The sequence below is a fragment of the Lontra canadensis genome, unplaced genomic scaffold, assembly GCF_010015895.1.
Source record: "Lontra canadensis isolate GAN:19392208 unplaced genomic scaffold, GSC_riverotter_1.0 scaffold10, whole genome shotgun sequence".
Classification (NCBI taxonomy): Eukaryota; Metazoa; Chordata; class Mammalia; order Carnivora; family Mustelidae; genus Lontra; species Lontra canadensis.
This window is the reverse complement of record NW_022631004.1, coordinates 27,698,601-27,726,442: the sequence shown is the minus strand read 5'-3', so window position 1 is coordinate 27,726,442 and position 27,842 is coordinate 27,698,601. Positions and strand designations below refer to the sequence as shown.

At 56.9% G+C, this 27,842-nt stretch overlaps 1 protein-coding gene across 10 annotated transcripts; it reads left to right on the top strand.

The window, feature by feature from the left end:
• The first annotated feature begins 347 nt into the window (after positions 1 to 347).
• DMTN (dematin actin binding protein) lies at positions 348 to 26,679 on the top strand. 10 transcript variants are annotated; one of them, XM_032855874.1, is made up of 16 exons: positions 348 to 459; positions 16,318 to 16,523; positions 16,805 to 16,879; positions 17,276 to 17,431; positions 18,352 to 18,396; positions 18,727 to 18,826; positions 19,205 to 19,261; positions 19,473 to 19,625; positions 20,305 to 20,429; positions 20,993 to 21,098; positions 25,376 to 25,440; positions 25,579 to 25,627; positions 25,810 to 25,817; positions 25,995 to 26,060; positions 26,335 to 26,415; positions 26,534 to 26,679. In XM_032855874.1, exons 2-16 carry the CDS (start codon positions 16,506 to 16,508, stop codon positions 26,645 to 26,647), a joined length of 1,218 nt encoding a protein of 405 aa, XP_032711765.1. In that variant the 5' UTR covers positions 348 to 459; positions 16,318 to 16,505; the 3' UTR covers positions 26,648 to 26,679. The 10 variants fall into 10 exon arrangements, with proteins under 10 accessions (XP_032711765.1, XP_032711771.1, XP_032711769.1 ...); XM_032855877.1 differs by lacking the exon at positions 348 to 459 and adding an exon at positions 4,896 to 4,988; XM_032855875.1 differs by lacking the exon at positions 348 to 459 and adding an exon at positions 6,049 to 6,168.
• Positions 26,680 to 27,842: the final 1,163 nt, after the last annotated feature.

The window sequence follows — 27,842 nt, the reverse complement described above, 5'->3', positions numbered from 1 at the left end:
GAGGGATCCAAGTCCCAAACCGCGGGGATAACAACCTTGCCTCTCGGAGCGGCGCGGACCAGAACCCGGACAAGGCGCGCGGCAGGCCCGTGGCCCGGGTCCGGGCGCGACCCGGCAGGTGGAGGGGCGGTGCGCGGGGCGCGAAGGGCAGCGCCGCCCGCAGGGGAAGCGGGGGGTGGGTGGCCCCGGGAAGGCCCGGCACCTCCGCCCCGCGCGAGGCTGGCGGCCCCGGGGTTGGGCCCAGGGCCCGGGACCCACGGGCGCGCCCCTCCCTCCGCGCGGGCTCCGGTTTCCTGGCTGGCACGGCGCGTCCCGTGCTACCTGTTGGGGCGAAGCAAACCCAAGCCCTTGGGCGGGCGAGCCGCCGGGGCCGGGGCCGGGGCAAGAGGCCCGAGCGCCCGCCAGGGCGGCCGGAGGACGCCGCAGCCTCCTCGCCGGTAGCCGGATTGCTGTTTTCCGGTGAGGAGGGGGGAGGGGAGGCGGGGGGGTGGGGGCGGAGGGCTCGGCCGAGCGGAAGGGGGAGTGAGGGCGAGAATGCGTCCTCTTGTTCCCCGGGTCCCCGCGGGGGGCGGGGGCGGGGGCCACACCTGAGGGGAAGTCGCAATTAGAGGCGGCGGGCTGGGCCGCGCGGCCCTGGGGGGGAGGGGGGCCCGCGGCCGGCGGGTTAGGGGCCCGGCGCCCCCTCCCCCGCCCGGGCTTCTCGGGTGGGCTTTCCCAGACGCCTCCAGGTGTGCTTTTGGGGAGTGAACTAAGAGGCCATAAAGGCTGCCTCCTTCCTCCTCTGCGCTGGCTTTTAATCTTGTAGAGGGGAAAGCCCTTCGCTAGCAGGCTCCCCGCCCCAGCCCGCTCTTCTGTCGTCGGACCCCCAGCCTCAGTTTCCCCTTCTTCTTTCGGCAAAGCTATTAGAGGGAAGTGTTGTGGAGAGAGAGGGGGGAAAGGATGAATAGACCTCCCTTCTCCCCGACTTTTCCCAAGAATGGCCTAAAAATAAGGACCGATTGGGAAGTCGGGGAGGAGCCTGGTTCGGTCAAAATGGGAGGTGGGTGAAACAGCAGTCGGAGTCGGTGGGGGTTGGGGGTCCCTCGCCTCTCCTTCGGTGAGGACTGGAGCGGTCTGACACCCCCAGCTCTGAGCAGGTTGAAGGCAGCAGCCAAGAGGGAGGTCCCCCAGGCCCCGGGACAGACATTCTCCCCCAGCTTGTCATCAGTGCTTTGCACCAGGTTGCTCTCCCCCCACACACACATCACAAAGAGCCTTAATCCTGGTGAAGACTGCGGGAGATGTGTTGGGGGTGGTTTTCTGGGGGTTGGGGGGTAGAGAGGGTGGTCCGGAGCCACAGCTGATAACGGGTGAGTTCAATGGGATTTTAAACACAGGGGCAACACCCAGCAATTACCTGAGGACAAAGGGTTGGGGCCCCCAGGTGTGGAGGTCTGGACTTGGGGGGCAGGGGTAGGAGGCTGGGGAGGAGGTGTGTTGGCGAGGGGGGCTCTTACAATCCTGCTGATTTCCGCAGGAATTTAAGACATTCTTTAAAACTCTAGACTGCCTCCCCCCAGCCGGCTTCTCAGACCCACCCCACCCTCCCTGGCTGGGTTAGAGACGGCTTCAAAGGTGGACCGGGGCCCTTTGTCTTGCCTCTGCTTTCTTCTCCGCCTTTCTCCTGCCTCTCCCTCCCTCTCTCTGACCTCCCCAGCACAGACAGGCCTCTGGGGGCCAGCTCCAGAAAGCCCTCACTGTTTCCTTTCTTGCTTTCTGAGGTGAAACCTGGTGAGGAGGGACTGGGAATGGGCAGGGTGAGGGAGGAAGGCGGCCTCTGAGGCCTGTGCCATCTCAGAGTGACTCGCCTCGCCCCGCCCTGAGTCCCGAGCCCGGAGCCTGGCACGTCTGACGCCTGCTGGTGGCCTTGGGTCTCAGGCTTGGCTCTCTGAACCCTCTTACCACACCTTTTCATGCCTCTGCCAAGTCCAGGCTCCATACCCAGAGGGCCTCTTCATACTCTGGGGAAGTCTGTTCTGCTCATTCCCCCAAACTCGGGCTGATTTCAAAGATGCTGAAAGAAACAGGCCAAAGGAATGGATCTCGGATCATGGAGTCTCGAGGGATTTAACATGGGTAGGGGAGGGAGAAGGCTTCCTTGAGGACCTCGGACCACCCCACAGCTGCCTGCAGCAATCCCAGCTGCTTCTATGTGCCAGAAGTTTCTAAGCAAGTGTGCAAATGGGGGTGGACACCGTGGGGGAAGACTTAGGCCAAGACGAGTGCATCCATCTCTGGGAGGATGTGACCAAGTGGAGGGAGGCGGCAGCAGGTGCCTCAGATCCTGTGCTGGTCAGGATTACCAAGACCTCCAGTTAAGAACAGCCCGCATACAGATTTCCCCTCCTCTGTCCTGTCCTCCCAACAGCCAGATGAGGCAGGGGGCGGAAATCCACTCATTTTCTAGTCCCTGCAAGCTGGCTTCTATTAAAGTCACTATACTGAGCCCCATCCCTCATACTTCAGTGGCCAGTGAGCTCCCCGGCCTCAGACCTAGGTGTCCTCTGCCTCACAGCCCTGGATCCCATGAAGGACTGTCCCTTTTTGAAGCTCTTTCCTACCTCTTCATTCTCTGTCACTGGGACCTTTCACTTCCCTGGCTCCTCTTCACAGAAACATTGCCTAAGATTTCTGCCTTTCTCTTCTTGCCTTGTTCTTCCTGCTGAGTCTCTCCTAGCAATGCAGCACGTCAGCCATCATCCCCTTGCACACCACTGCTTTCTCTCCCACACTCGGAAACTCTGCACCATTGCCAAACCTCGCTAGGGTCTGTCTCAGTTACTACAGTAGCTTTCCGAGTCCTGTCTCTGCCTCCCGACACCCTCACCCCCTCCAGGACATCACACGTTTCACTCATCCTACATCACCCTAAACCGCAGCTCTGCCCACATTATGCGATCCCCAGTGGACTTCTTAGCTCCTGTACAACCCCACTCAGCCCTGTCCCTATGAGTCCCCTCCAGGGGCTGTGGCAAAACAGCAGCCCTTGCCATTGGGCCAGCACCCCGTGCCCATCTTTGAATATGAGGTTCCTGCTGTCCAGCACGCCTTTCTCCAGAATGCTTGCACACCGAGATCTCTGCTGTCTGTTGTGCTCCGTACACCTGCCTCCTCTCTTGGGCTAGCAGTCGCCTGTGGTGCCACGGGGCTCTCTGGCTGCCCACTTGCCCTGGCCTTATGGCACATACCACAGCTTGTCCAGAACTGTCCTTATTCCTGCTTGTGGAATGGTTATGCTAGAAAGCAAGTGCCTCAGACGTAGAAGTAGTCGGTGTTTGCCTCCCCCATAGTCCCCAGCGCAGGGCGTTACACAACAAGTATTTATCGAGGGAATTAAACCAACTGAAGGTTGAGAAAGAAGCCCTTGGCCCAGTACCTTGCAGTCCCTCGAGATGGAGGCAGAATGAGAACCAGAATCCTGCCTCCACCCTCCATCCTTAGCGGGACTTGGGCAGGGACGGGTCCTAAGCAGTTAATCCAAATACTTATTTACTCCCTACAATGTACAAACACTGCGCTAGCCCTTCAGCAAACAAAAAAGGTGGACAAGATATTGTTTCATCCCCTGTCAAGATCTCAAGACACTTGAAATTTAAGGACTTCTGGAAATCTCTCTCTCAAACCTAAAAAGATAGCAAAGTGGCATTTGGTACATCCCAAAAGAGGGAAAAAGGAGACAGGAGCTATTGGAAATAAGGACACTGATACACACGGAACTCCGGAGATGCTCCAGGCAGTATGTGAGGCATTCCCCCATATAACCCCTTCCTCAGGGGGTGACATTGTTCCCATATCATGTGTGAGCCAGCGCAGACTCAGAGAGATGAACTCATCTGTGGTCGAAGCTAGTGAGGGTTACCGTCTAGATTCTTGCCTTTCTTGATCACCTGAGTGGGATGGTCTCCACTTCCAGCCAGGCACGGTGGGTTCAGGGACGGGAGAGTGCATGGGGCCAGGGCTGGGGTTTGCATGATCTTTAGGGATGAGCAAGATTTCAGGGGCGCCTGGGTGGCTCAGTCGGGGAAATGTCCGACTCTTGATTTTGGCTCAGGTCAGTATCTCAGGGTCCTGAGATCCACATCAGGCTCCAAGCTCAGTGGGGCGTCTGCTTGAGATTGTCTCTGTCTCCCTCTCTTTCTCTCTCCCTCTGCCCCTCCTCGCACCTCTTACAAAATAAAAGAATGAGCAGGATTCCAGTCCACAGAAAAGACAGGCAAGGGAAGATACTGACAGGGAAAACAGCATGAGAAAAAAGGCTTTGAGGCAGGAAGATGTGAGGCGCATTCAGGGGAAGGTGAGCAGTCCATGGGTTTGGCTAGAATTGTAAGTTTGCCTGGAGGAGTGGCAGGGAAAGATTGGGTCACATTGTGGAAGGCTTTGTGGTAGCATGGGCTTTGAGAAAGAGAGTGACCTTGCAGTCGTGGTGTTGGGGTTTGGGGGGAGGCTGGTCTGGCGGCAGCGTGCTGGGAACTGAGGGTCTGGGGTCCCTGAGGCAGATGGCCCAGTGTACAGAGGTGGGGAGCGTGACTTCTGAACTCTTGAGAAAAGGTCTCTGCTAGTTCCTCCTCCTTCCTTTTATTCCTGTGGCCCAGTTCTTTGTCAGCTTTCCCTTCTCCTTAGGTGCCTAGGTGCCCTTAGTCAGCCTCCCCAGGAGTTAATGTTTAGATGGCCCAGGCTTAGGGGAGAGTGTCTGGTGCTCCCAGCCCTAGCAGGCTGGTGCATGGGGCGGGGCGAGGGGCAATGGAGTGAGACTGAGAGAGGAAGGAAGCCTATTGCCAGGCCTGGCGGAGGGGGCTGGCGGCAGGGCCAGAGTCCAGTCAGGACGTCCGGCACCAGTGCTCTCGCTGCAGAAAGGAGCCAAGAACTATGTGTCTGGGCCCTGGGACTGCCTGCCTGAGAGGGACGCAAGGAGCCATCCTCAAGGCCTCCAGGCACTCCTGAGCTTAAAGGTATGCTGGTCCCCTCAGCTGCTGGGTATGGCCAAGCGGTGCCCAGGAAGCCTACCCTGGGTCCTGGACAACAGGCACTGGTGTCCAGTGTTGCCTGCTTCTGGGGGGAAGATTTTGCCTCCCTTCTCATCCCAGCCTGAAAGGAAGGCAGGTAAGCGACTGGGCAGGGTCGTCCGCCTGCCCTGAGGAGGCTGGGGCCTTCTCAGGAAGAAGGGTCTGGTGGGCCAAGCAAGTCTCACTGTCGGCCAAGACCAGAGGGGACGTAGAGGGTAGAGGGGGCACACGAAGGGTGAGAGAAGGGTCTCCTGGCCTGGCTGTGCCCTCCCCATGGGCGGGTGGGGACACACACACACACACACACACACACAGACCCACACACACCCCCCATCCCTCTCAGTTAAGGAATGACCTTGACAGCCAGCACACCTCAGGCCGACAGAGGGAGCCCTAACTCCGCAGTCGCCTTGTTCCAGGGCTGGCTGGAGGCAGACTTCGGGCGCAAGGTAGCTTTCCCACCCTGTGCAAGGGCATTCCTGTAGAGTGGGCTGCAGCGGGAATGGGCTTTACAGGATTAGAAGACTCTCCTCTTGGTCAAGGGGAATGATAGTGTTCAGGGCTAGGAGGAGGTGCTCAGAGAGAGAGCTGAGGTCAGATCGGGGGCAGAATTCTGGGCCCTCAGCCCCATGTCCACCCCAGCCATGATCAGGGCCTTGCCTTCCTGCTGGAAGCCACCCTCTGACCCTTCAACAGAGGTCATCCCTCCCTGTTCCTATCGCTCTTCCCCAGCTGCACACCAAGCTTTCTGGAATGGGCGACACTGCCCAGGGCTGCCTCTGTCTGCAAGTCCGGCCTGCTATATGGCCCTGAATTAGGGCTGTCCTGAGGTCGCCCTCAGGGGCCAACCCCAGAGCCTCATGGAAGGGGTTAGGGGAGACTCAGTGGGAGCCCTAGCCCTGCAGCTCCCCCACCCCCACCCAAGGCAGCCCTCAGGCTGCCTCCCTCCATCACCGAAGAGGCAGTGGGAGCCACAGCCGCCTCCTCCCCCCTCCCTGCTGCTGCCGAGGCTGAGCCGGCAGGTTGTCTTGGCAACGGGAGGCGGAGAGGAGATGCGCGGAGGGATGGAGGTGTATGTCAACGAGGAAGCTGCCGTGCTCCTGCCCCACGCCCCAGGCCCCTGAAGGTACCGGAGAGCCCTCCCCTCCCCCTCTCCCTGCCCTCTCCCCTGGCTTCCCCCACTCTATCCGATGTGCTTCTTTCACAGAGAATGTTCCCCTCCTCCCCGCCCAGCGACTCCTAGCCATTCCTCATGAGACACCTCATTCCAGGCCCCTGTCCACAGCTGTCCTTCCCCGGGACAGCTCATCCCTGCCCTACCTCTGGCCACCCTTGCACCAGAAGACAAATCTCCTGGGGTGGGGTCTGCTAGGGGGCGAGCGGGAGCAGGTCAGGAACCGCGGTAGTGGGAAAAATCAGGGGTCCTAACAGGCTGTGGTGGAAAAGCACCTGGTGCTTGGTCTCCCAGAACGGTGGCAGGAGGTTGTGCACAACCGGCCGGGCGGGGCCGAGGCAGTGAGGGTGGGCTTGAAGGCAGGAAAGCGGAGAGGCTGGCTGAGACCTGGCTGGTTACCCATAAAGGCCTGATTCCCCCTCCTCCAGGGCTTGGCCCCTCTTGCCACATCAAAGGTACACCCCCTCCCGCATCAGGTCCTGACCTTTTTCCCCCTAATTAAATGTTTCTTCCCAGGCTTTCTGGTTCTTTCCTACGAGGCCCTCTCCCCAGCCACTCCCCAGCAGCTAAGTCTGAATTCTTTCTAGCCTTCCCCATCCATTCAGCTGCCTGCCTTTTTCATTTCTCCTTTCTCGCTGGAGCCCATCTTCTGTATGCATTCGTTTGTCTTCCACGACCCCAGACATCCTTCCCTTCCTGTCCCTACCTGTCCCTTCCTGTCCCCTTTTCTTTGAGAAAGAGGTCTGGGGTACACTCTCACCGGTCCCCCTCAAACCCCTTCCCCTGTGATTTTCCATTCATATACCCCAGAGCCCCCTCCCCAGATTCTACATTTCCCCAAGGACAGCTCATACCATCAGCTGACCGGCTGTGGGCAGCGGTTACCAGGGCAACAGCAAGGTCTGCCTAGGTAGGCAAGTCTGCTGTGAGGTGGAGAGGAGGCTGGGGCCATGGCCAGGGTCAGCGGGCTGGGCTCCCTGCCCTGCCCCCAGGGATCACAAATGAACCAGGCTCTGCTCTGAGCCCAGGGAGAAGCAAAGGGCCAATGGCAGGGTCCTGGATTGGTGAAGGTTTTCCCACTCAGGGAAGGCACATCCTGTAGTCCTATGCTGGGACTGGGCCATTACCTGGCAGGAAAATGCCCTCCCGATGCAGCTGCCCTGGCGAAAAATGGGGTCCTTCTCACAGTTCCCAGGGGCTCTGGGTGACCGAAGGGCCAACCCAATCTCCCAGGCTGAGGACGGGGTTTCTCAGATCCTCCCGCTCATGCCTCACCAGGAGGGAACGAATCCTTCCTTGGATGACAGATTCAGGCATCTTTGCCCTCTCCCTGCCCCTGAGTATCTGTGCCCTCCAGCACCCCAGGGAGGCAGGGCCCCCAGAGATCCTCCGTGGCCACTTTCGGGTTTTGAGGAGGAGACGCAGGTGCTGGGAGAAACCAGGTGTCATCCCTGGGTTATCAGCAGAGCCCCCTTTGGCCCCGACCCCAACTCAAACTCTGGCAGTTTCTGAGGAGGCTTGAGGGGCTGTGTGTGTGTGTGTGTGTGCGCGTGCATGAGTGTTGCAGGGCTGGGGCTATACGAAAGGGAAAAAGGCCAGCAGCTCGTCGCGCCTGCTTCCGATTCTGCTTCGTCATGATGCCTGGTTAATGCTACTCTTGTTCGAAATGGACTGAGCTGCATCGAGCGAGGTGGAAGAGCGGACACACACAGACACACACACAAACGCACACACCCTCCAGCCGGCTGCTATCAGCTGGAGGTGGGGAGGGTGCAGCCCGGGGAGCCAGTGGCCCGCCTCACCAGCCAGACGCAGGCTCCACGCACCCGCTCCGGAGAAGCTGGGTGGGGACGAGGGGGTGGGGGCCCAGAGGGTAGGTCCCCTCCTGTGCCAGCTCCCCCCACCCACCCACCCACCTACCCCAAGCTGGCTTTTTTTTCCCTGTTATTTGTGCTCTGGGAAAGCACGGCTGGGTTCCTGGAAAAGACGCCTATTACCTTGATTCTTGAGAAAAAGCAGCGGCCCTGGGACCTGGGCCTGCGCCTACCTAGGCCAGCCTTGGGGCCTCAGAGCGTCTGGGCCACACTGTCTGGGAAGAGGTAGGTGCCAAGGTCTCCCATCCCTCCCTTCCCCTCTGTGGGCACTTTGGGCGGTGGTGGGTGGTGGCAGGGATCCCCTGGGGGGAGGGTCAGCCGTGGCCCCTGTTCAGTGGGAGAACCGGTCCCGCCTGGCCAGCCCCTGGGACTAGCTGGGTCTGAGCTCCTCAAACCTGATTTGAGGAAGGGGGCTGGGGTGTTCCATACTGTCACCCCAGTACTCCCTTCACCTAGCTGTGTGGTGCAGAAGTCCAAGCGATGGGAGGGAGGGGACAAGGGTGAGCAGGGGCGCTGTTCTTTCTTTGCTGAATAACAGGGAGCGTGTGGGGAGGAGAGCAGTTTCCCTCCCAGTGAGCCACAGATCTTGAGAGGCAAGCCAGACACACAGACAGACACCTGGATGCTGGTGGTGATGGGTGTGCTCCCTGTGGGGAGGTACCTGGGGAGCCCCTTTCTTGCTCTTGGCTGGCCAGGCTGCGGTAAGAGCGAAATGCAGACTGAGGTTGGGGGGCAGGGCGTGGCCGCAGGCCTACCACTTGCTCCTGGCCACTGCTCGCTCCTGGGCCCTGCCGCAGGAGTGCTGGAGGGCCTGGAGGGACTGGAGGGGCTGGAGGCTGAGCAGATGCTCAGGCCCCGAAGGACCCAGAGGCGCCCTCTTGCTGGCTCTGCCCCTTTCTGGGCAGATGCGATGCTAGGTGTTTCCCTCCCAGGGGACAGTGTTGCCGGGGCCTGGGAGTCAGGGGAGCAGGGACAGGTGTAAGAGAAGGAAGGTGGCTGGGCTTTGGTAAATGGGGGGGGGGGTGCTGTTGTGTGTGTTCTGGTACACGTGCCCGGCTCAGGGAAGGGGGTGTCAGCATGTGACACGGGTGGGTGTGGGCAGGGGGCCAGGGAGGCTCTGGGGATGGGTGTGAGTGGGTGTGAGCGGTGCCGTGTGTCACAGTGGGGAGGGGGGGCCCTGCTGGCAGAGTGGGGGCGTGATCTTGCGAGCAGGGCGCCTGGGTTCTGCAACTGTGTGTCAGCGTGGGCTCCTGTGTGGGGGTGCGGTGCTGTGTCCACGTGTGAGCTGCCGGCCTCTCCATATGCTGAACACTTAAGTCGTGCTGTTCACCTCAGGGTGCAGGTCTGTAGGGATTCCTCTTTTGGAGCTCACGTGTGTGCATGTGTGCATGTGTGTGCATGTGCGTGTGTGTGTGTACCAGAATAGGGATCCCCTCAGAGTTCAGAAAGCTGAATTTGGGACACAAGACCCTTGTGTCTTCCCTCTCGATCCAGCCTCTGCAAGAGACACCACAACCCACCAGCTGGACAGACTATAGATAGAGGCCAGAGCACAAATGTTCTGAGGACCACTCGAGCCTGAGGGGCTGGGGGGAGCTTGGAAAGAGAGTCCTCTTCCTCTTCAGGTAGAGAGAAAGGCTACAGAAACCCAAGAGAGATCTAGGAGAAACTGGATGACAAGTTGCATATTTGTGAGGTGGGGGAATGCAAGGGGGTGCCTGCGCCCAGGCCTGCTGCCCTCAGGAGCAAAGACCATGCAGGGCTTGAGCAGGGGATTCTCGGACAGGGACCCAGACTCGGGGGCCCACTTGCCCCTGCCTGAGGCTCTATCAGAGTGTGAGAGGGTGCTGTGTAGTGTTGCCATTAGAGGAACCGCAACCCTCGTCCTAGCAGACAGAGCAGGGCTTTAAAAAGGGGGATGGGGAGATGGAGAAAAGGGGAGAGAGGATTTAGGCTTCAGGGGTGCTCCACGAACCCCAGCTCAAAGCTAGGAGCCTTCCCCTTTTCTCCCACACCCTACAGGGGCAAGCATGAGTGCGTCCTACACACACGCACACCCTCAGGCCTCCCGGGCTGCTGCTGGTCTGCGCCTGCCCGCCCTTCCCTGCTCCACCCTGGGATGGGATGCTGTTTTGGGAACTGGTGACCTAGCTGGATCCTGCCTTTATTTCTGGCATTGAACTGTTGCCACAGTAACTGTGGGGGTGGGGCCAGGAGCAGGACAGTGTGAAAGGGAAACAGAGCTGAGGGAGGAAAGATGAAGAAAGAGAAGAAAAGGGGAAGGGAAAGAAGAATTGGAGAAGGACCAGGGAGGAGGCAAGGCAGGCGGTCCCACTGTGAGTGAAACTAGAGAAAAGGGAGAGGGGCAACGTTCCTGCCCACCCTGACCTCAGCCCACTTGGACAGCTCGTTTGCCTCATTTCGTAACTCCCTTAGTGTCTGCACCACCAGTGTCCAGCCTGGCCTGACCCCACCCGGGGGCACAAAGCCTCTCGGCTCCTTGTCCACAGGCCAGGCTGGGGAGCAGGGATCTGGGTGGCTCCACCATGTCGGCCAAGTTCAGACTGAAGTGGGATCTCCGGGGACACACTGAGAAGCGTCCACTGGCTTTGACCCGAGACAGGCCTGGGTTGGAATTCCAGCCCGACTTCTCTTTGAGTGGCCGTTGGCAAGTCCTCCTCTCAGCTGTGGTTCCTGGGCTCTAAGTGGGGAGGGCGCTGGCCTGCCCTAAGGGTAGAGGGGATGCTTGAACGTCCCCACCTAGTGGCTGGCACAGCGGGAGCCCCGGTGGGCTTAGGACAGGAGGCCCCCAGCGGTGGTTCTCCCCAACCAGGGAGCCAGGGCCAGTCCTACCTGGCGCTTGGCTCTTATCACCCCCAGCCTGAAGCCCAGAGGTTCTAGTCCTTTTGGACATGCAGATGCCAGGTGGGGGTGGGGTGTGTGTGAGGTGGGGCTGGGCTGGTGGCTCTGATAAGGCCCACTGCTGGGGGGAGGGCAGGGGGGCGGTGCGGGGTGGAGATGGAGAAGCGAGGAGCCCCGCCTGTGAGGGGAGTGAGCCACCAGGAGGTCCTCTCCGCCACCTGGGCTTGCCTACCTCTACTGCCTTTCTCTCCCTTTCCTTCCACCCTGTCCTCCCTTCCTGCTGCAGCCTGCCCTCTTGGTCTCTGTCCACCAGAGGCTGCTGGGACCTGGGCTGTGCCTTGTGCCTGTGTGACACAGGCAGGGTGTGTGTGTGACAAAGAGAGGGTCAGGACTGGGGAACAGGGAGGGGGGTGTTGAGAGGGAAGGAGCTTTGGGAAGGGGGCTGCTTCGGGTGGGGGGCGGGGGGGGGGTAGGGAGTTGCCTGCAAGATGGGATTAGAGAGAAGCCAAGAAAACCCTCTTTCCCTCCCTCTCTCCTTCCTTCCTCCTTCTCACTCTCCTCCGACTCTCCCTCCTGAGAGAGAGGACACTCCACCCCAAATATTTCATCAGTAAGAACTTCACTTCTTAAGGCGAGCCCCAAACTCAAGTATGGCCCAGGGTCAGGGAGACCCTGAGGTTCAGGGGACAGACCCAGCCCAGGGAACAGGCACGGGCTTGCAGACTGCTTTGGATAGGGTCTGGGGACCAGAGCAGAGACATCATTATTTCGAAGCCCGAATCTGTTTCTGAGCAGCGCTGCCTGAAGGCAGTGTTTGCATACCTGTGAGTGTGGCTTCAGGGTGGGATTGTGTTCTGCTGCAACTTGGCTCATAGGGGTCCTTCCCCTCCCTCCTTCCCCGGGCAGTTCCTCTCTGATGCACAGTTGACATCCCACAGTACCCACCTGCCCTCCCCACCCACTGGTCCTCAAGGGGAGGGTGCCCCGGCCACCACCAGGCTCAGTCTGAGGCTCCAGAACACATCAAAACTCTCTTCTCCCTGGTGGCTCAGCCTCACTCCCACCCAGCCTCATCTACTCTCCGCAGCCTCTGTCCCACCAACCTGTGAGAGCTGCCTATGGCCTTCCCTGTCCCTTTTCCTGGGAAAATAAGGGCCTGGCCCAGGCTACACAGCCCTGTGTTGTTTCCCTTTTCTTTCCCTTTTCTGTCCTTCCAGGGAAGCCGAGTTTCCCTTCCCAAACCCTTCCGGGACTGCATCCCACCCCCAGGGGACCCTTCTTCCTCTCCACTCTTCCCTCCCCACTGCCTGCAAGTGAGTTCCAGTCTCCCCTTTCCTTAAACACCTTCAGCCAATCAGACCTCCTCTGAAGCCACTCTCCGACCCCTCTCAGGCCCTTCTGCCCCACTCCCCTGCCTGTGTCCTAGCCAGGCCCACCCTGCAAGGAGGCCTCACTTTTCCTCTGGAAATGCTCCCAGAGGCCACCAACATGGAGAGTCATACTCCATCCAGCATGTCTCTCCTTGTCTGGCCACAGACTGGGCTTCGTGGCTTTTCCTCAGCCCTTCCCTCCCACCCTCGCTCTTACCTGTCTGAACTCCCTGTGCTCAGAGGCACTAGACACACTCCCTGCTCCCAGGGAGCAGCCATCTTTTTTTCCTGGTCCCTTTTGTGCCATCTGTGATGATTTTTCTTCTAGTCCCCTAGGTGTTTCCTAGGATGCTGGTTTTAAACTTCTTTCCCTTGGTGACCTCATGTTCAGACCCCCTCTAGTCAGATGGCTCCTAAATTTCTCTTTCCAGCCCGCTCCTCCGTCAGCCTCTGCGTCCTCCTGCTCGTCAGCGGTGCCCACCACCACCTCAAGCAGGCACCAAGTGAGCTCACTGCTTCCCCTTCTTCTGCTCTGAGCCAGCCACCCACCTCTGTCCTGGGGGCTCTCCAGATGGAGTCTGTTTTGCACATTCTCCCTCTAGGATCTCTCCCATTGGCCTCTAGTCCATCTTGGGCCACACGCGAGGGTCTGGGCCCTCACAAGTCCCTGCCAGAACTATTCCTGTAGCTTCCAGGCTGGGCTGTCCTCGCTGCCCCTTTCTGTCCAGTCCTCTCTCCCAGCCACATTCATCATCTCAAAGCACTACTTGGATCTATCACTTAGTTATTTGAAAGAAGTTTCTAAGCATTCTGTGGCCTCTGTTGCCCACAAAATGCAATCGAAATCCCCTGGTCTGGGTTGGAGGCCTCCATAATGTGACCCCCAACCTCTTGCCCCACACAGATTTCAACCTCATGAGCTCTACAGTTCAGCCATATTTGCTGTTCCCTAGGCAGACCCAGTGCTGCCCCCCACCCCCGGCCCCACGCTCCTACTTTTGCTCACGCTGCCTTCTCTTTCAAGAGTCCATTCTTTAGTTTTTTGCATGAACTCAAACTGGGCCTTCAAGGCATACCTCAAATACCTCCTGTAAGGAATATTTTTTTTTAATTTTCTTTTCTCAACACCCCAGCAGAAGTGATCCCTTGTCCTGTGACCTCTCACAGCTCCTTCTATTATCTTATCTGGCATATGTAATTTTCTGCTTTGTGTGGGAATTATCTACATATATGCCTCATTTCTGCAGGGACAGCTTGGCTCCCTTGCCTCATCTTTTTTTTCTCCATAAGACTTATCACAGAGCATTGCCTACAGTTATTACAGAGTAGGAGCTCAGGAAGTATTTGGTGAATGGATGGATAAAGCAAGATATGACTGGGTGGGTGGGTAGTTGACTGGTGGATGGATGGGTGAGTGGGTGGATGGATGGATGGATGGACGGATGGAGATGGATAGGTGGATAGACACGTGGATGAATGAGTGTTTGGCTGTAAAGCTAAGCCATGTAGATAGCTAGTTTGACAATGTCTATTAACACAGTAAAGATCAAGAATGCCTAGGTGACTTAGTCGTTTAAGCGTCTGCTTTTGGCTCAGGTCATGATCCCTGTGTCCTGGGATCAAGTCCCACATCAGCCTCCTTGCTCAGTGGGGATCCTGCTTCTCCCTCTACCTGCCACTCCCCGTTTGTGCTCTTTCTCTCTCTCTTTCTGGCAAACAAATAAAATCTTTAAAAAAAAAAAAAACAGTAAAGATCAGAGAGAAGTGAAGGAGAGCTAACAGCTCTTTGAATGTATATTAGTGTTTATGCTGATCCTCAGACACCTAGTTATAAAAGCATTACAAAGGGAGAGCTAAGGAGGCCGGAGAAAGATAAAGCTCTGGAATGGAGTCTTTCCATGGGCACCAAATACCTAGTGTGACTCTGACAGCCAGGGACTTGTCTTGGAGAAGACTTGATTCTAGAATTCCAAAAAAACTTGAGAAATGTGGCAGATTTTCTTCTATCCCCACAATGCATCTGACACAGTACTAGCAACACAGTACTTGCTAGGCGCTTTGAACCATGCCAGTGCTGAAGACACAGTCATTTTCAGCTCCATGACTGTGGACAACTTTTTAACGTCTTTGAGCCTCAGTTTTCTCATCTGTAAATGGGTCTGCATTATAGGGATATTGGAGGGGATGAAACGAATCATCCTTTTAAACTGCTTATTAGGGGCCCCAGCTGGCTCAGTTGGTGGAGCATGTGACTCTTGGTCTTGGGGTTGTAGGTTTGAGCCCCACATTGGGTGTAGAGATTACTTAAAAATAAAATCTTAAAAAAAAAAAAGTGCTTATCAAAGTACCTAGCATGAGCATTCAAAAAAGGATGGCAATTGCTTTGTTATTTTGCCCTCCAGAAGTTAGCCCTCATTCTGGTTAGTGAAAAAATATGTTCCTGCATTAGGCAACATATAATGAAGGGCTAAGTTATATGGGTCTGTTTTTCAGTCGCACTGGAATTCAGTGAAGGGCTATGAGAAGGACTAGCATAGCAGGGGAGGCCTCCCAGAGCAAGAGTATCCAGGATCCGGGAGATGAGGAGGTGGACAGAGAGTAGTGGGAGGGATGCGCAGAAGCAGGGAAGTGGGAGTGAGGGCTGCTCCTGCAGGTGGTTTTGGGGGTGGAGAGAGGGTGAGCCCAAGAATGGCCTGATACAAAGTAACAGGTGATAAGGTTGGGAGCACTAATAGCCACTACCCACTGTGGTAAAGACTGGCTATGGAATAGACATCAAAGTTCATTAGTCCTTGAAGAAAAAGAAATAATAATAGCTAATACTCTCCCTAGACTTGATAATGTTTTAAGCACTTCGCCTGTTATAACTTATCTAATACTCAGAGTCGCCCCAGGACAGAGATACTAGTACTGTCTTCCGTTTTACAGATGAGAAGCGTGAGGCACAAAGGGAAGAAGTAACTTGCCCAGGGTCACAGAGAGTCCCACTGCCCCCACTGCTGGAAACCCAGCCAGCCATTCACTGAATGGTTATTGCATGATCAATCTGGGGGAGAGGGGAGGGAGGATTGCTAAAGGAATTGCCCATGAAGGCTGGAGACACCAAGACATGGACTGTGGCCCCAGGGAACTCATAATCTGCTGCAGCAGACAAGACCCAACTCTCTAGGAGAAAGAAAGAGCAGTGCAGGCAGGAGTGCTGCCTTGCCTTGAAGCAGCAGTGCAGAGGGCAACCCCAGCACAGGTGTCCTGAGAAGGCTGCGCCCTGCTGGGATGTGGCCTCCACCTCAAGTCACCTGTGTGCAAGTGGGACTGACTGCTGGACAGGGACAGGGATGTGGGGGGCTCTGGGCTCCCTCCGGTCTCCTCTCCCTTCTTCCCTGCAGGGAACAGGGACAGGGACAACGGGAATGTGGGCTCCCTCCAGCCTCCCCTCCCTTCTTCTCCCTGTCATTACCCACCCCCCGCCCGCCCCCAGCCAGGACCTGACCCCTCATGCCAAGTCAGTTTGGCTCCATCCAGTCCTCATGGTCTGTCCACCTCATAGGCTCAGTAGGACCCTCTAGGCTATGAGACAGAGGGGAGCACAATGGCCAATGGATTGGGGGATGGGGGGAGGGTCGGGGGCCAGCCCAGAGCCAGAGGGAGAAGCCTTGGCAAAGGCCAAGGGGAGTGAGAAGCTGGGCCTGAAACCCGACTGCGGCCCCAGGACAGGGCAGGGCCGGGCAGGTGTGACAAAGCAGGAATGCGGAGGCTGCACGGAACTGCTGACCCCTGCAGTCATTTCCTTTCCAGCCAGAGAACAATGGCTCAAAAACAAGTGCAGCCCCTCCGCCTTCCCGCCTCGCTGTCCACACGCGCTGGCCCTCCTGGGGCTGAGCGAATGGAAAGCCGCGATCCTGGAGGGCGCCGGCTCCCTTCCGCCCTGCTCTCCCGAGCTCCCAGAGGTCCGGGGCGCCACCGCGCTCACAGGCACGCTCTCCCTCCCCTCGCAGGCCCGGCGCTCGGTCAGCCGCCTGGAGAGTCACTGAGGGATGAGGACGCCACAGCCCGGCGGAACGCACTCCCTGCTCTCGTGGCCCGGAGCGCGCAGCGCCCAGGAGCCTGGCAGAGCCTGACGCCCTGTCGTCTCCCCTCGCGCACGGGGCTCTGCGAGTGACCCGACCGGCCAGCTCCCTGCTGCATGGAACGGCTGCAGAAGGTGCGCGAGGGCCGCCCCCACGTCCGCGGGCGGTGGGCGGCCTGGGCAGCGGGTGGGGGCCGGCTTCCCTGCGGAGGGGCAGGTCAGGCGTCGACGGTGCCACCTGGTGGCTGCCCGCGGCGCCGCACCCCGCGTCCCCAGAGACCTAGGGAAGCCCTCCCCAGCCTCCAAACCCGCCCCCCCTCCGCCTCCGCCCGGCCCTCGGCCTGGTGGAGAGCCCTGCCCGCTCCGGCCCTGGCACGCACGCTCACTCCCACCCGCCCGCCTTTCACTCTCCCCAGCAACCACTGACCTCCCCTGGGAGCGTCAGCTCCTCCCGAGACTCCAGTGTTCCTGGCTCTCCCTCCAGCATCGTGGTGAGTACCTCTCAGCCACCAGCACCCTCAGGCAGGGACGAGGGAGTGGGGTGGGGAACGTGCTGGGCCGCTTCACCCAGAGCCTCCCAGACGACGGTTCTGCCGGGACTGGTAGGCAGAGAGAAGCCAGAAATCCAGAGAAGGTTCCCTGCAGCCGGCTTCTGCTGGACTGGTCCTGCCTCCTTTGTACCCAAAGTGCTAGGTGAAGGACCATCATTTTTTAAGGTGACTCTCTAGACCTTTAAAAATTCAAACAATAGAATTATTAACTAATAGGAGCTGGCATCTCAAATGGCTGCCCGTTTTCTTCCTGAGACATGGCAAGTCTAGTTTGTAAGGTCAGAATGCTAGTGAGGCCTTCAGCACGTCTGCTCCATTCCTGCCATTTCCCTTTAGGCCAAGATGGACAATCAGGTGCTGGGCTACAAAGACTTGGCTGCCATCCCCAAGGACAAGGCCATCCTGGACATCGAGCGGCCTGACCTCATGATCTATGAGCCCCACTTTACCTATTCTCTCCTGGAGCATGTGGAGCTGCCCAGAAGCCGGGAGGTGAGGGCTGGGAGGCTCCTCTTGGACAGGACTTGGGGGAAGGGCTCCCCCAGCCACACAGGGGAGGAGGCGGAATCCCTCTCCTGCTTCCTTTCCTGGCGGCCAGACTCCAAAACAAGAAAGGGAACTGTGGGCAGAAATCAACCAATGATCCGCCCAGTGTCTGTGGAGAGCCAGCAGAGATGGCTGGAGGCTGGAGGGTAGCTCCACGTGGAGAACAGGGGAGGCCACATTTGAATGGCAGCCTCGCAGAGCAGGGGGTGAGGGGCTGTGGAGGAGAAGCGTGGGAGTGCACAGAAAGACCAAACTGGCCCGAAGCCCCGGGGAACCCTGGACTGGGAGGCTGGAAGTCCTAGCTGAGTGACGATGGGAAGGCGTTGTTTCAGTTTCCCCTCCCGTAAAATAGAGGTGATACTTCCGCCCACCCTCCACGCTGGGGATGGAAGTGCCAGAGGTAACCCACGGCAGCTGCTTTGGAAACTATTCCAGAAAGGGGTTGTGGCACCGCTGAGCTGGGAGCCGGAGGCAGGCTTGAGGGGGAGACTTGACCGCCTGGCAGGGAGCCCAGACTCCATCCTGGATGCGCATGGCTCTTGGCCCTTCCCCTGAGTGCTAGGCTCCGAGTATGGGGCCAGAGCCACCTCCAGCTGGCCTGAGGACCACAAGCACACTGCGCAAGATCCGTGCCTTCTCTGCACCTGCAGAGAAAGAGAGGACTCTGCCCAGGAGAGCACTAAGAGGGAGAAGGCTGGAGGGCCAGTGCTGGGAACTGGCAAGGACTGAGAGAGAAGATGCGGCTCCAAGATTTGCCAGACACGGGTGCAGAGTTGGGTGGGGGATGAGGCAGTCCCTCCGGGGTTCTAGGGCTGAGGATTTACCCCTACCCTTGTGGCTCTGACCAGCCTCCTCTCCATCCGCAGCGCTCACTGTCACCCAAATCCACCTCCCCCCCACCATCCCCAGAGGTGAGTCTGCCCCACACCTGACACTTGCCCAGCTCCCCACCCCCACACATATGCAGGGCCCGCAGGATGACCTCATCCTGTCGCCGACCAGCTCTGGGGCCATCTGTCTGTCTGACCCAGGATCTCATTTAGCCCTTTCGCCCTGGGTCGGACACCACCAGCAGGTCGAGTCCTTGGACACCCTTCCTCCGCCCTGGGGTTGGGGGCTCATGGGCTGCTAGGGTGGGGGGTCAGAAATGGTGGAGTGAGGTGAAGCAGTGTATCCATGGGCTGGAGAGGGTTAGGGTGGGGGACCTGGGAGCTTCAGCCAACCGCACTTCTGCTCTGCAGGTGTGGGCAGAGAGCCGGTCCCCTGGAACCATCTCTCAGGCTTCAGCCCCAAGAACCACTGGGACCCCCCGGACCCCGCTACCCCATTTCCACCATCCGGGTAGGTTTTATGGTGGGGTGGGGCACCCTTCCCCTAGGACCTCTTTTTCCTACAGGCACCCAAGCTTCTTATTCTCAGACCCCACTCTCTGGGGTATAGGCTCACCCCAGAATGGCCAGACCTCCTCTTGCCAGGACCACAAGCAGAACACCCCAAAATGATGGGTCCCGTTGTGCCTTTGCTCCCATCCAACAAGAAAAGTGTGAAAAGCCCCAGCCCCTTGAGGGACAGCTCCAGAAACTCCAGTTCTGTCTTGGCTCTGGGCAGGAGCCCCTGAGTTTCCTTGCTTTCTCCCATCCCATTTGTGCCCTTCTCAATGAGCCAGCCTCACCCACCATCAGCATATCCTTCTCATCGGCTCTTGCTCCCTGTCCACAGAGACCACCCGCCCAGATTCCAACATCTACAAGAAGCCACCCATCTACAAGCAGAGAGGTGAGGGCTCCCTTCCCTGAGCTGGGCTGGGAGGCCGTGGGAGAAAAGCCGTCCATAACAGCACATAACCCCTGTCCAGTGCCCTTTGTTGTGCCCTGTTTTCACACACATGGTGCCTCGGGTATGACCGGGACAGGTTAAAGAGTTGGAGCTACGGTGGGCTGAAGTGGCCTGACTCGGGGTGGGGACTGACCCTGACCTCCACCCGCAGAGTCCACGGCAGGCAGCCCTCAGAGCAAGCACCTCATCGAGGACCTCATCATCGAGTCCTCCAAGTTCCCTGCAGCCCAGCCGCCCGACCCCAACCAGCCGGCCAAGATTGAAACCGACTATTGGCCATGCCCCCCGTCGCTGGCGGTCGTGGGTAGGAGACCTTGCTGGAGAGGGGAGGGGAGGCCCGGGACACCGCCTCATAGTCTGCGTTGAAGCTCCACGAGCCCACCTTCTCCCCACTGCTACCCTCTGTCCTTCATGACCCTTGTGGCCCTTCTCTATTCCCTGCCTTCCTCTAGCTCTTGGTGTATGTGGTCCTGCTTGTTGGTCTTCCCCTCCCTTTCCATTCACTTACTGGACCACTCAGCAGACATTGACCAAACGTCTGCATCCTGGGCTCTGGGATTGGAGCTCTGTTCTGGAAAAGAGAAAGAGGAATGAGACAAGGTCTTGGTCCCTAGTGAATTAGTTCATGTGACTGTGTGTTGCCTACTCAGCTTTACCAGAAGGCTAGAGAACATTACTTTTATTTTTCTTTAAGGCTTTTATTGCTTTATTGAAAGAGAGTGAGACAGAGCACAGCAGGGAGGAGAGGGAGAAGCAGGCTCCCCGCTGAGCAGGGAGCCCAATGTGGGGCTCGATCCCAGGACCCCCAGATCATGAGCCGAGCCAAAGGCAGATGCCCAACCGACTGAGCCATCCAGACACCCCTCCTTTTATTTTTTACAAAGTAATCTGTAGTGTTCTCTTGAAGGGGCAGCCCAGCGCCTGATAAATGCTTGGTGAGTGAATGGCTGATTGATGAGCCTGCTTGTGCCTGTGTTCCCCAGAGACAGAATGGAGGAAGCGGAAGGCATCTCGGAGGGGGGCAGAGGAAGAGGAAGAGGAGGAAGATGATGACTCCGGGGAGGAGATGAAGGCTCTCAGGGAGCGTCAGCGAGAGGAACTCAGTAAGGTAGCATCTCACTTCACCCTAGCCACCCTGCCCATATCTTCTTGGGGACAAAAGTCCCAGGTCTCTAGCTGTTCTGTTCTAAATGGTTTTGTACCTGAAGAAAATCCTTGTAGGAACATGAGGAATTACGCTTCTTCCCGGGACATCGGGTTGCTGCTGCTGAAGGGACATCAGGACCTCACGCTGCTTTGGGGGAACACTAGTTAACTTAGGGTTAAGGGAAAGAAAAGAGTGCCCCCCTCCCAGTGCCAGGCTTCAGGAGGCTAAGTTCAGGGAAGAGGAGCAAGAACAGCAGGAGAGAGGGTGTCAGGAGTCATGGAAAGGCCATGAGAGTGCCTGGGGCTGGTGCTCTGGGAGAGTGACCTGGGACGACACAGAGGCCACTCAGATGCAGCGCTGACTCCTTGCTCTCGGGGGTGGCCAGACCCAGCGTGGCAGCGCTTCAGACCAGAGTGACAGGCCCCACAGGCTCCAGGGCACAAGCCAGCGGCTCAGGAATGCAGGTATCCGGTTCCGATGGAGGTAAGAACTGAGTACGGAAGTCTTCATCTCTCTTTCTCCAGGTTACTTCCAACTTGGGAAAGATGATCTTGAAAGAAGAGATGGAAAAGTCCTTGCCTATCCGGAGGAAAACCCGCTCACTGCCTGACAGGACACCCTTTCATACCTGTGAGTGCCACAGCTGGGGCCCTGAATCACGTGGCCAGACCTGGAGGCCAGAACCACAGAGTCTGAGTCCGTCTATCATAAGGGGGTGCAGGAGACAGAAGGTTCTGTCACTGGCATGTCAAGGCCCTCACGCTCTCCTCAGGCGAGGATACCAATCATGGAATAAGACTAGGTGATAAAAGTATCAGCTAAAGCAGAATGAGCAAATTTTGTTTCATTGACAAAACATTTATTGAGTGTCTAACGTATGCTGGACACGGGATTAGAGAGTCAAAAGATATATTCTCTTCAGACACTGAGGACAGCGTGGGAGCAGAGGCAAGGAACAGGAAACGTCCTGGTCCACTTACAGGCCTGCAGGAGTCTGCAGTTCCAGAACCCAGAGTGTGCCTTGGGGTGACGGATCAGCCAGAGACAGGGTGGCCTGGGCTTTGGGTACTATACGTCCATCGCTGGAATCTAGCCCGAACTTCCCCAGAGCTGCAGCAGAAGGAGGGAGATGTGAGAATCCAAGCTGAAACTCTGAGGCCTATGAAAGCCTAGCCTCGGAGCCAAGCCCCACTCCAGTTGGTCAGAGCAGCTCAGCGGGCAGCTTCCACTGGGGGGAGGGGAGAGGCATTCCAGTGCCCGATGAAGGCAGTGGCTCAAAGGCACACAGGCTGGGAGAGAACAGGCAGGCCATCTTCGGAGACACTCCACCACATTTTCCAAGGGGCTGGGTAAGGGCTAAAGCTATGCTGAGGCCCAGAGAAGGGCTGTGGGCTTAAGAAACATATAGGAGATGGAGTCAGCCAGACTAAGTGGCTGATTGGATGTGGGGAGAGAGCCGAGTGGGGGGGTCTTGGCTTGGGTGCTGGGTGGGGACAAACCTGGAACTGAGGTGATGAGGGAGTGGGTCTTGGGGGAAGGACGAAGGGACCGGTTTGGGACATGCTGGGCTTGAAGCACATGTAGTAGGGAGCCAGGTCTTAACTGAGCCGGAAGCTTGCAGGGTGAGGTGAGTCTTCAGCTTGTGTAAGACCTTGAGAGAAAATGGGATTGTGCAGAGAAGAGAGGGAAGGGAGGATGTCGAGGCTGTGCCCTGGAGCCCGCCCCACCACCTGCCCCCAAGCAGGATTCAGGATGCAAGAGGCCATCTTCTGGCCTCGAAATGCCTCTTGCTCTTTGGGCTGGGAACTTGGGCCCAGGAGCAGGTACCAGGAGAAGCTGAGGCCTGCAGGGACGGGGAGCTGGTCGATCCAGGGTTAGGGTTGCATGAGGCAGGCCCTGAGGGAGGAGGGGCCGGGGGCCTGCTGACCGCGGAGCGAAACTCGAGGACATGGGTAGAGATCAAGACCCTGGAGGTCCCCACGACCCTGATGAATGGATGTGCTGGGAGTGAGGCTAAGGGGAAGCTGCAAACAAGGGTGTGGTGCAGCAGCTGCAAAGTGGGATTCCTGGGCTTCAGATGTCAAGGTGCTGGCGTTGTAGACAAGATCCCGGGGGTGGCCATGTAAGGGGCTGCCTCAACGGGGGGTGCAGGTGGAGGCCACCGGAGTGGGGGATTCAGGGAGCCGTAAAGGCCATATGTGCACGGACATCCACAGGGACACTGAGTCCCCAGGATGATGCTTCAGTATGAGTGGGAAGAGTTACAATAGGGCCTTCTTAGAGGATGTAGAATATTGAAGGCCTGAAGAAAGAGGCAGGTGGAGAGATGCCCCGAAGGTGGGATTCAATCTTCATGTTCCACCAGATTTTGCTATTCAGTCAGAATTAGCCTTTCAACTTCCATTTTGGCCTGACAAAGTGGAAGAGCCAAATGTCTACTTCCTCATCGTCTTTGGCATCCCTGAACTTGTATGTGATGGTGATCATGTGATTGCACAGGTTACGGTCATATCTAATCCACCTAAACAAGTTCAGACTGTTTTCTTAAGATTTTTAAATTTACTTACTAGAGAGAGAGAGAGAGAGAGAGAGCACATGTGTGTAGGCAGGGGGAGGGGCAGAGAGAGAGAAAATCCCAAGTAGACTCTGCACTGAGCCCTGAGCCCAATGTGGGGCTCCATCTCAGGACCCTGAGACATGACCTACCTGAGCAGAAATCACGTTGGACACTTAACGCACTGAGCCACTCAGGGGCCCTCAGCAATTTCAGAATTATGAATAGGCATGTCATTCTGACTTCGTAGTAACATTGAAATGGTCACTTTCAAACATAAATAAGCTTTCTAAAAGTAATTTGAAGGAGGCATGTATGGCTCAGCCGTTAAGCATGTGGCTCAGCCATTTAGCGTCTGCCTTCGGCTCAGGTCATGATCCTGGGGTCGTGGGATCGAGCCCTGCTTCAGGCTCCCTGCTCAGTGGGCAGCCTGCTTTTCCCTCTCCCACTCCCTCTGCTTGTGTTCCCTCTCTCTCTGTCTCTCTCTGTCAAATAAATAAAATCTTTGAAAATAAATAAAAGTAATTTGAAGTAAAAATCTTACGTGCTTTGTAGGTTGAAATTCTATCAGTCACTTGAAATGTAAATGTTTACTTATTCTCAGGAAAGGGAAATGCTGGGGTGCTTGGGTGGTTCAGACCGTTAAGTATCGGCCTTCAACATCCCAGCATCCTGGGATCAAGGTTCACTTAAGGCTCTCTGCTCAGCCGGAAGTCTACTTCCTCTCTCTCTGCCCCTCCCCCTGCTTGTACGAGCTCTCTCTGTCTCTTTCTCTCTCTCTCTCTAATAAATACAAAAGTGAAATACTTAAGGGACGCCTGGATGGCTCAGTGGGTTAAGGTCTGCCTTCGGCTCAGGGTTATGGTCTCAGGGTCCTGGGATCGAGTTCTGCCTCAGGCTCTCTGCTCAGCAGGGAGCCTGCTTCCCCTCCCTCTGCCTCTCTGCCTACTTGTGATCTCTGTCTGTCAAATAAGTAAATAAATAATCTTTTTTTTAAAAAGTGAAATACTTCAGTAATGACTGATCTTTGTAGAAACAGATAATTTCCTGTACAAAAGTAAGAAGTATTAAAAAAAAAAAGTATTAAGAAAAGAAAAACAAGTTCCTCAAGACACATTTTGTTCTCACAAAACTTCCAAAAAACAGCTTTTAAAAGAATGTTTTAAGAAGACAATTTCTTACAGTTTTGAATCTATCAAACAAAAATGTTTGTTGGGGTGCCTGGCTGGCTTAGTTGGAGGAGTGTGTGACTAGTGATCTTGGGGTCATGAGTTCGAGCCTTTCATTGGCTATAGAAATTACTTATTTAAATAATTAAGTACACCTTAAAAACCTTTATCAGAATGATTGCCATAGAATGCCAGTGGTTTCTAGCATTTGGACATGGAAGAGTCTTGAGATCTTGCCAAACTAAGAATATTAGTTATAAAGTTCTTTTTTAGGAAAACCTAGTAACTGAAAACCAGTTTTCTTTAGTTATAGTCTGCTGTGCAAGAAAGCTAAGCGCTACCATGAAATGTGTGAGTTGAAAGTGACATCTGATCTTGCAAATGGGAAGTCTACGTATATAATTTTAAGTCAGCTTTACAGGCGCCATGGGGTTTGAACTCTCAACCCTGAGATCAAGAGTCCTGTGCTGTGCGGACGGAGCCAACCAGGCTCCCCACAGATGTGCTGCACAGTGGCTGCTGGTACAGTCTAGCAGCTCACAGTGCGGGGGGTGGGGTGGGGGGGAAACGATCATTTCTGTATTGTAGTATCAAACATCTGAAATTTGATCACTAGTATTGCTAATGATAAGATTGTAATGGTTCTAATTATTTTGACTAAATTTCAGATACATTTTTGTAGCTCTGAGTTTCATTTTAGGATGGTGATCCTCTGGCCATCATTGATCTATCAATTCTAACACTCGGGCGTTACACCCAGATGTGTGTGTATGTGTGTGTGTGTGTGTATTTATTTTTAAAGATTTTATTTATTAGAGAGAGAGCACAAGCAGTGGGGAGGACAGAGGGAGAGGGAGCAGCAGACTCCCCACGGAACAGGGAGCCCTATGCGGGTCTCAATCTCAGGACCCTGGGATCATGACCTGAGCCAAAGTCAGATGCTCAACCGACAGATTCATTCAGGTGTCCCCAGATGTGTACTTAGTGAGACAGTTCAGAGCCGCGAGCACAGGGCACTTGTGGAAGGTAATGGGCATTAGCCAGAAGCCAGAAGGGCCCCCCTGGGCCCCCCCCAGGCCCATGTTTCACCACCTTGCCTCTGGCAGGGGAGGCCAGGGAGGCAGCCCTCTCAAGAATAATGGTCAGAACAAAGGCACTGAACGGGCCCTCTTGCTCTCTCCCAGCCTTGCACGCAGGAACATCGAAGTCATCTTCTCTCCCCGCCTATGGCAGGACCACGCTGAGCCGGGTAAGATCACAGAGGAAGACCACAGACTGCAAGGGAAGTGTGCTGTCGGGTTCCTCGGAGGGACTGAGCTACTGGGGCGTCCTGGGGGGCAGTGCGGAGTTCCCCAGCTTCCTTCTGACCCCTTCATGTCCTTTCTAGCTACAGTCCACAGACTTCAGCCCCTCTGGGAGTGAGACTGGAAGCCCAGGTGAGAGGCAGGGACCACCCCATGTCAGGCAAGCTGGGAAAGGGGCCCCAACAGGCCCCAGGGTAGCCCGTGGCTGTGATGTGGGCAGGGCTGTGGCTGGAGGTTGGGGAGGTGGTGCTGGCAGGTTTGGAGGCCTGTTGACCTCAGAGCTGCCTCTGGACAGTGACTCTTCTCTCTTGCAGGCCTGCAGGTGAGCTCCTTCTGGAGGGGAGCACGCGGAGCAGCAGAAGCCACAGACGGGTGACGGGAGTGTTGGGGGGGAGGTGCGGGGCCACAGAGCTGCATGGTAAAGACACGAGAAGCCCCGGGTAAGGCTGGGGAGGTCTCCCTGCCCCACTCTGGCTCACTGCGGCTTTGGTCTCCCCAGAACGGAGAGGGCCAGAGGGGGAGGATGGACCGGGGGAACTCCCTGCCCTGTGTGCTGGAGCAGAAGGTGAGGGGCAGGGGCAGAGCCAGGGGTGGTGGGCAGGGGACAGAACCATCTGCAGTGGGGGCGGGCCAGCCAGCTGGTGGGGAGAAGCCAGGGAAGCGAATGCACTAAGGGGTCAGTGATGGGAGGGCAGCAGGGAAGTTGGGGGAGATGGTTGGCAAAAATGGCGTGGGCCCCAGTGGCCCTTACAGGCTGATAGGCGGCCCAGGGAATTGAGGGGGGTTACGCTGACAGGAGGCTCTATGGGCCTAAGGCTGCCCCCTCCCATCTCCCCCAGATCTATCCCTACGAAATGCTTATGGTGACCAATAAGGGGAGGACCAAGTTGCCTCCAGGTGTGGACCGGATGAGGCTTGAGGTATGCAGAGGAAATGGGTGGGAGAGTCCAGGGCCCTTTCTGAGTGCTCCCTTAGTCACCTGGCCCCGCCCGCCCCGAGCCCCTGTCCCTAAGCTGCCTCGGGGTGTCCCCTTTCCAGAGACACCTGTCAGCTGAGGACTTCTCAAGGGTATTCTCCATGTCTCCTGAAGAGTTTAGCAAGCTGGCCCTGTGGAAGCGGAATGAACTCAAGAAAAAGGCTTCTCTCTTCTGATCACCCTTCCCACTCTGTGACTGATGCTCTCCCCTGCTCTGGAGCTGGGGCCGCTAGACCCCAAGGCATCATCTCTTAAGGGAGCAGGTTGCCGGGGGGACATAGGTAGGGTTGGCTCCATCCCCCAGCTGAGGGGGAGCCAAGACCTCTGCAGGGCCGGGGTTGTAGGACTTGAACTTGCTTCCTCACAAGGAGCCAGGGGCCCCTTTCCCTCCCCACTGGCTCTCACGGCACAGGGCAAACCCTGTCTGGAGCCCAGCACACACAGAGATAATGTTTGCACCCTCTCCCACCCCACCCCCACAGGAGAGTCCCCCCAAGAGAGTAAGGACAAGGGAAGGCAGCACCTAGTGGGCAGGTGTGTTGGCCATCTTGACCAGTGGGTGGGTAGAACCCTTGGGCCTCCTGGGAGGAGGGTGACGGTGAGAAGCAGCTGGGCAGGCAGGGAGAGCCTCGGGACTCCGTGTAAACCCAGGCACGCCTCCTCACCTCCCCTTGGACAGCCTCCCCTGCACCTGGGCCTCTGGCTTCTCCGACTCTTAGCAGGAGCGACTTGAGCTCAGCCTCTAGCAATGAGGTCACCCTGTCCTCCAGCTCACCCTGTTCTCTCCTCACGACCCCTAAGCTTCAAAGCCTCTTGCTCCAGCCCTGTGGCTTCCCCAGAAGCCTTGGCTTAGAGTGGGGATTCAGCAGAACCCCGGCCCACCGTCAGCCTCCAGGCAAAGTCAGCTAGACTTCAGCACCCAGTCCTGGGCAGAACCCAGGCCTCCAGGCGCTCTTGGATGGATCATGAGGCCAGGCTGAGTGTCCTGGCCACCAGGTCCTGCCCACTCCCATGCACCCCCACCACGCTGTCTAAAGAATGTAATTTATTGGGGCACCCCCCAGCTGCTTTCTCTCCTAACTCTCTGCCCTACCTTAATCACACTCCCAGCTTCTCTTCTCTACAGATACATATGTGTATATAATTATATATATATTTTTGCCCAGGTCTGGGTTTTGTTCCTGCCCAGACCCTGGCATCCCTTTCCACTGTGTGTGTGTGTGTGTGACAATGCTGTGGGAGGGGGACTCTGCTTGGAATTAAAAGGTTGCACTGGGTCCCCAAATCTGTTTGTTCTTTCTGAGCCACCAGATCTGGGTAAGAGGGAGAGGTGACGCCAGGCTGAGGGAAGTCTTGGGAGTGAGGATTCAG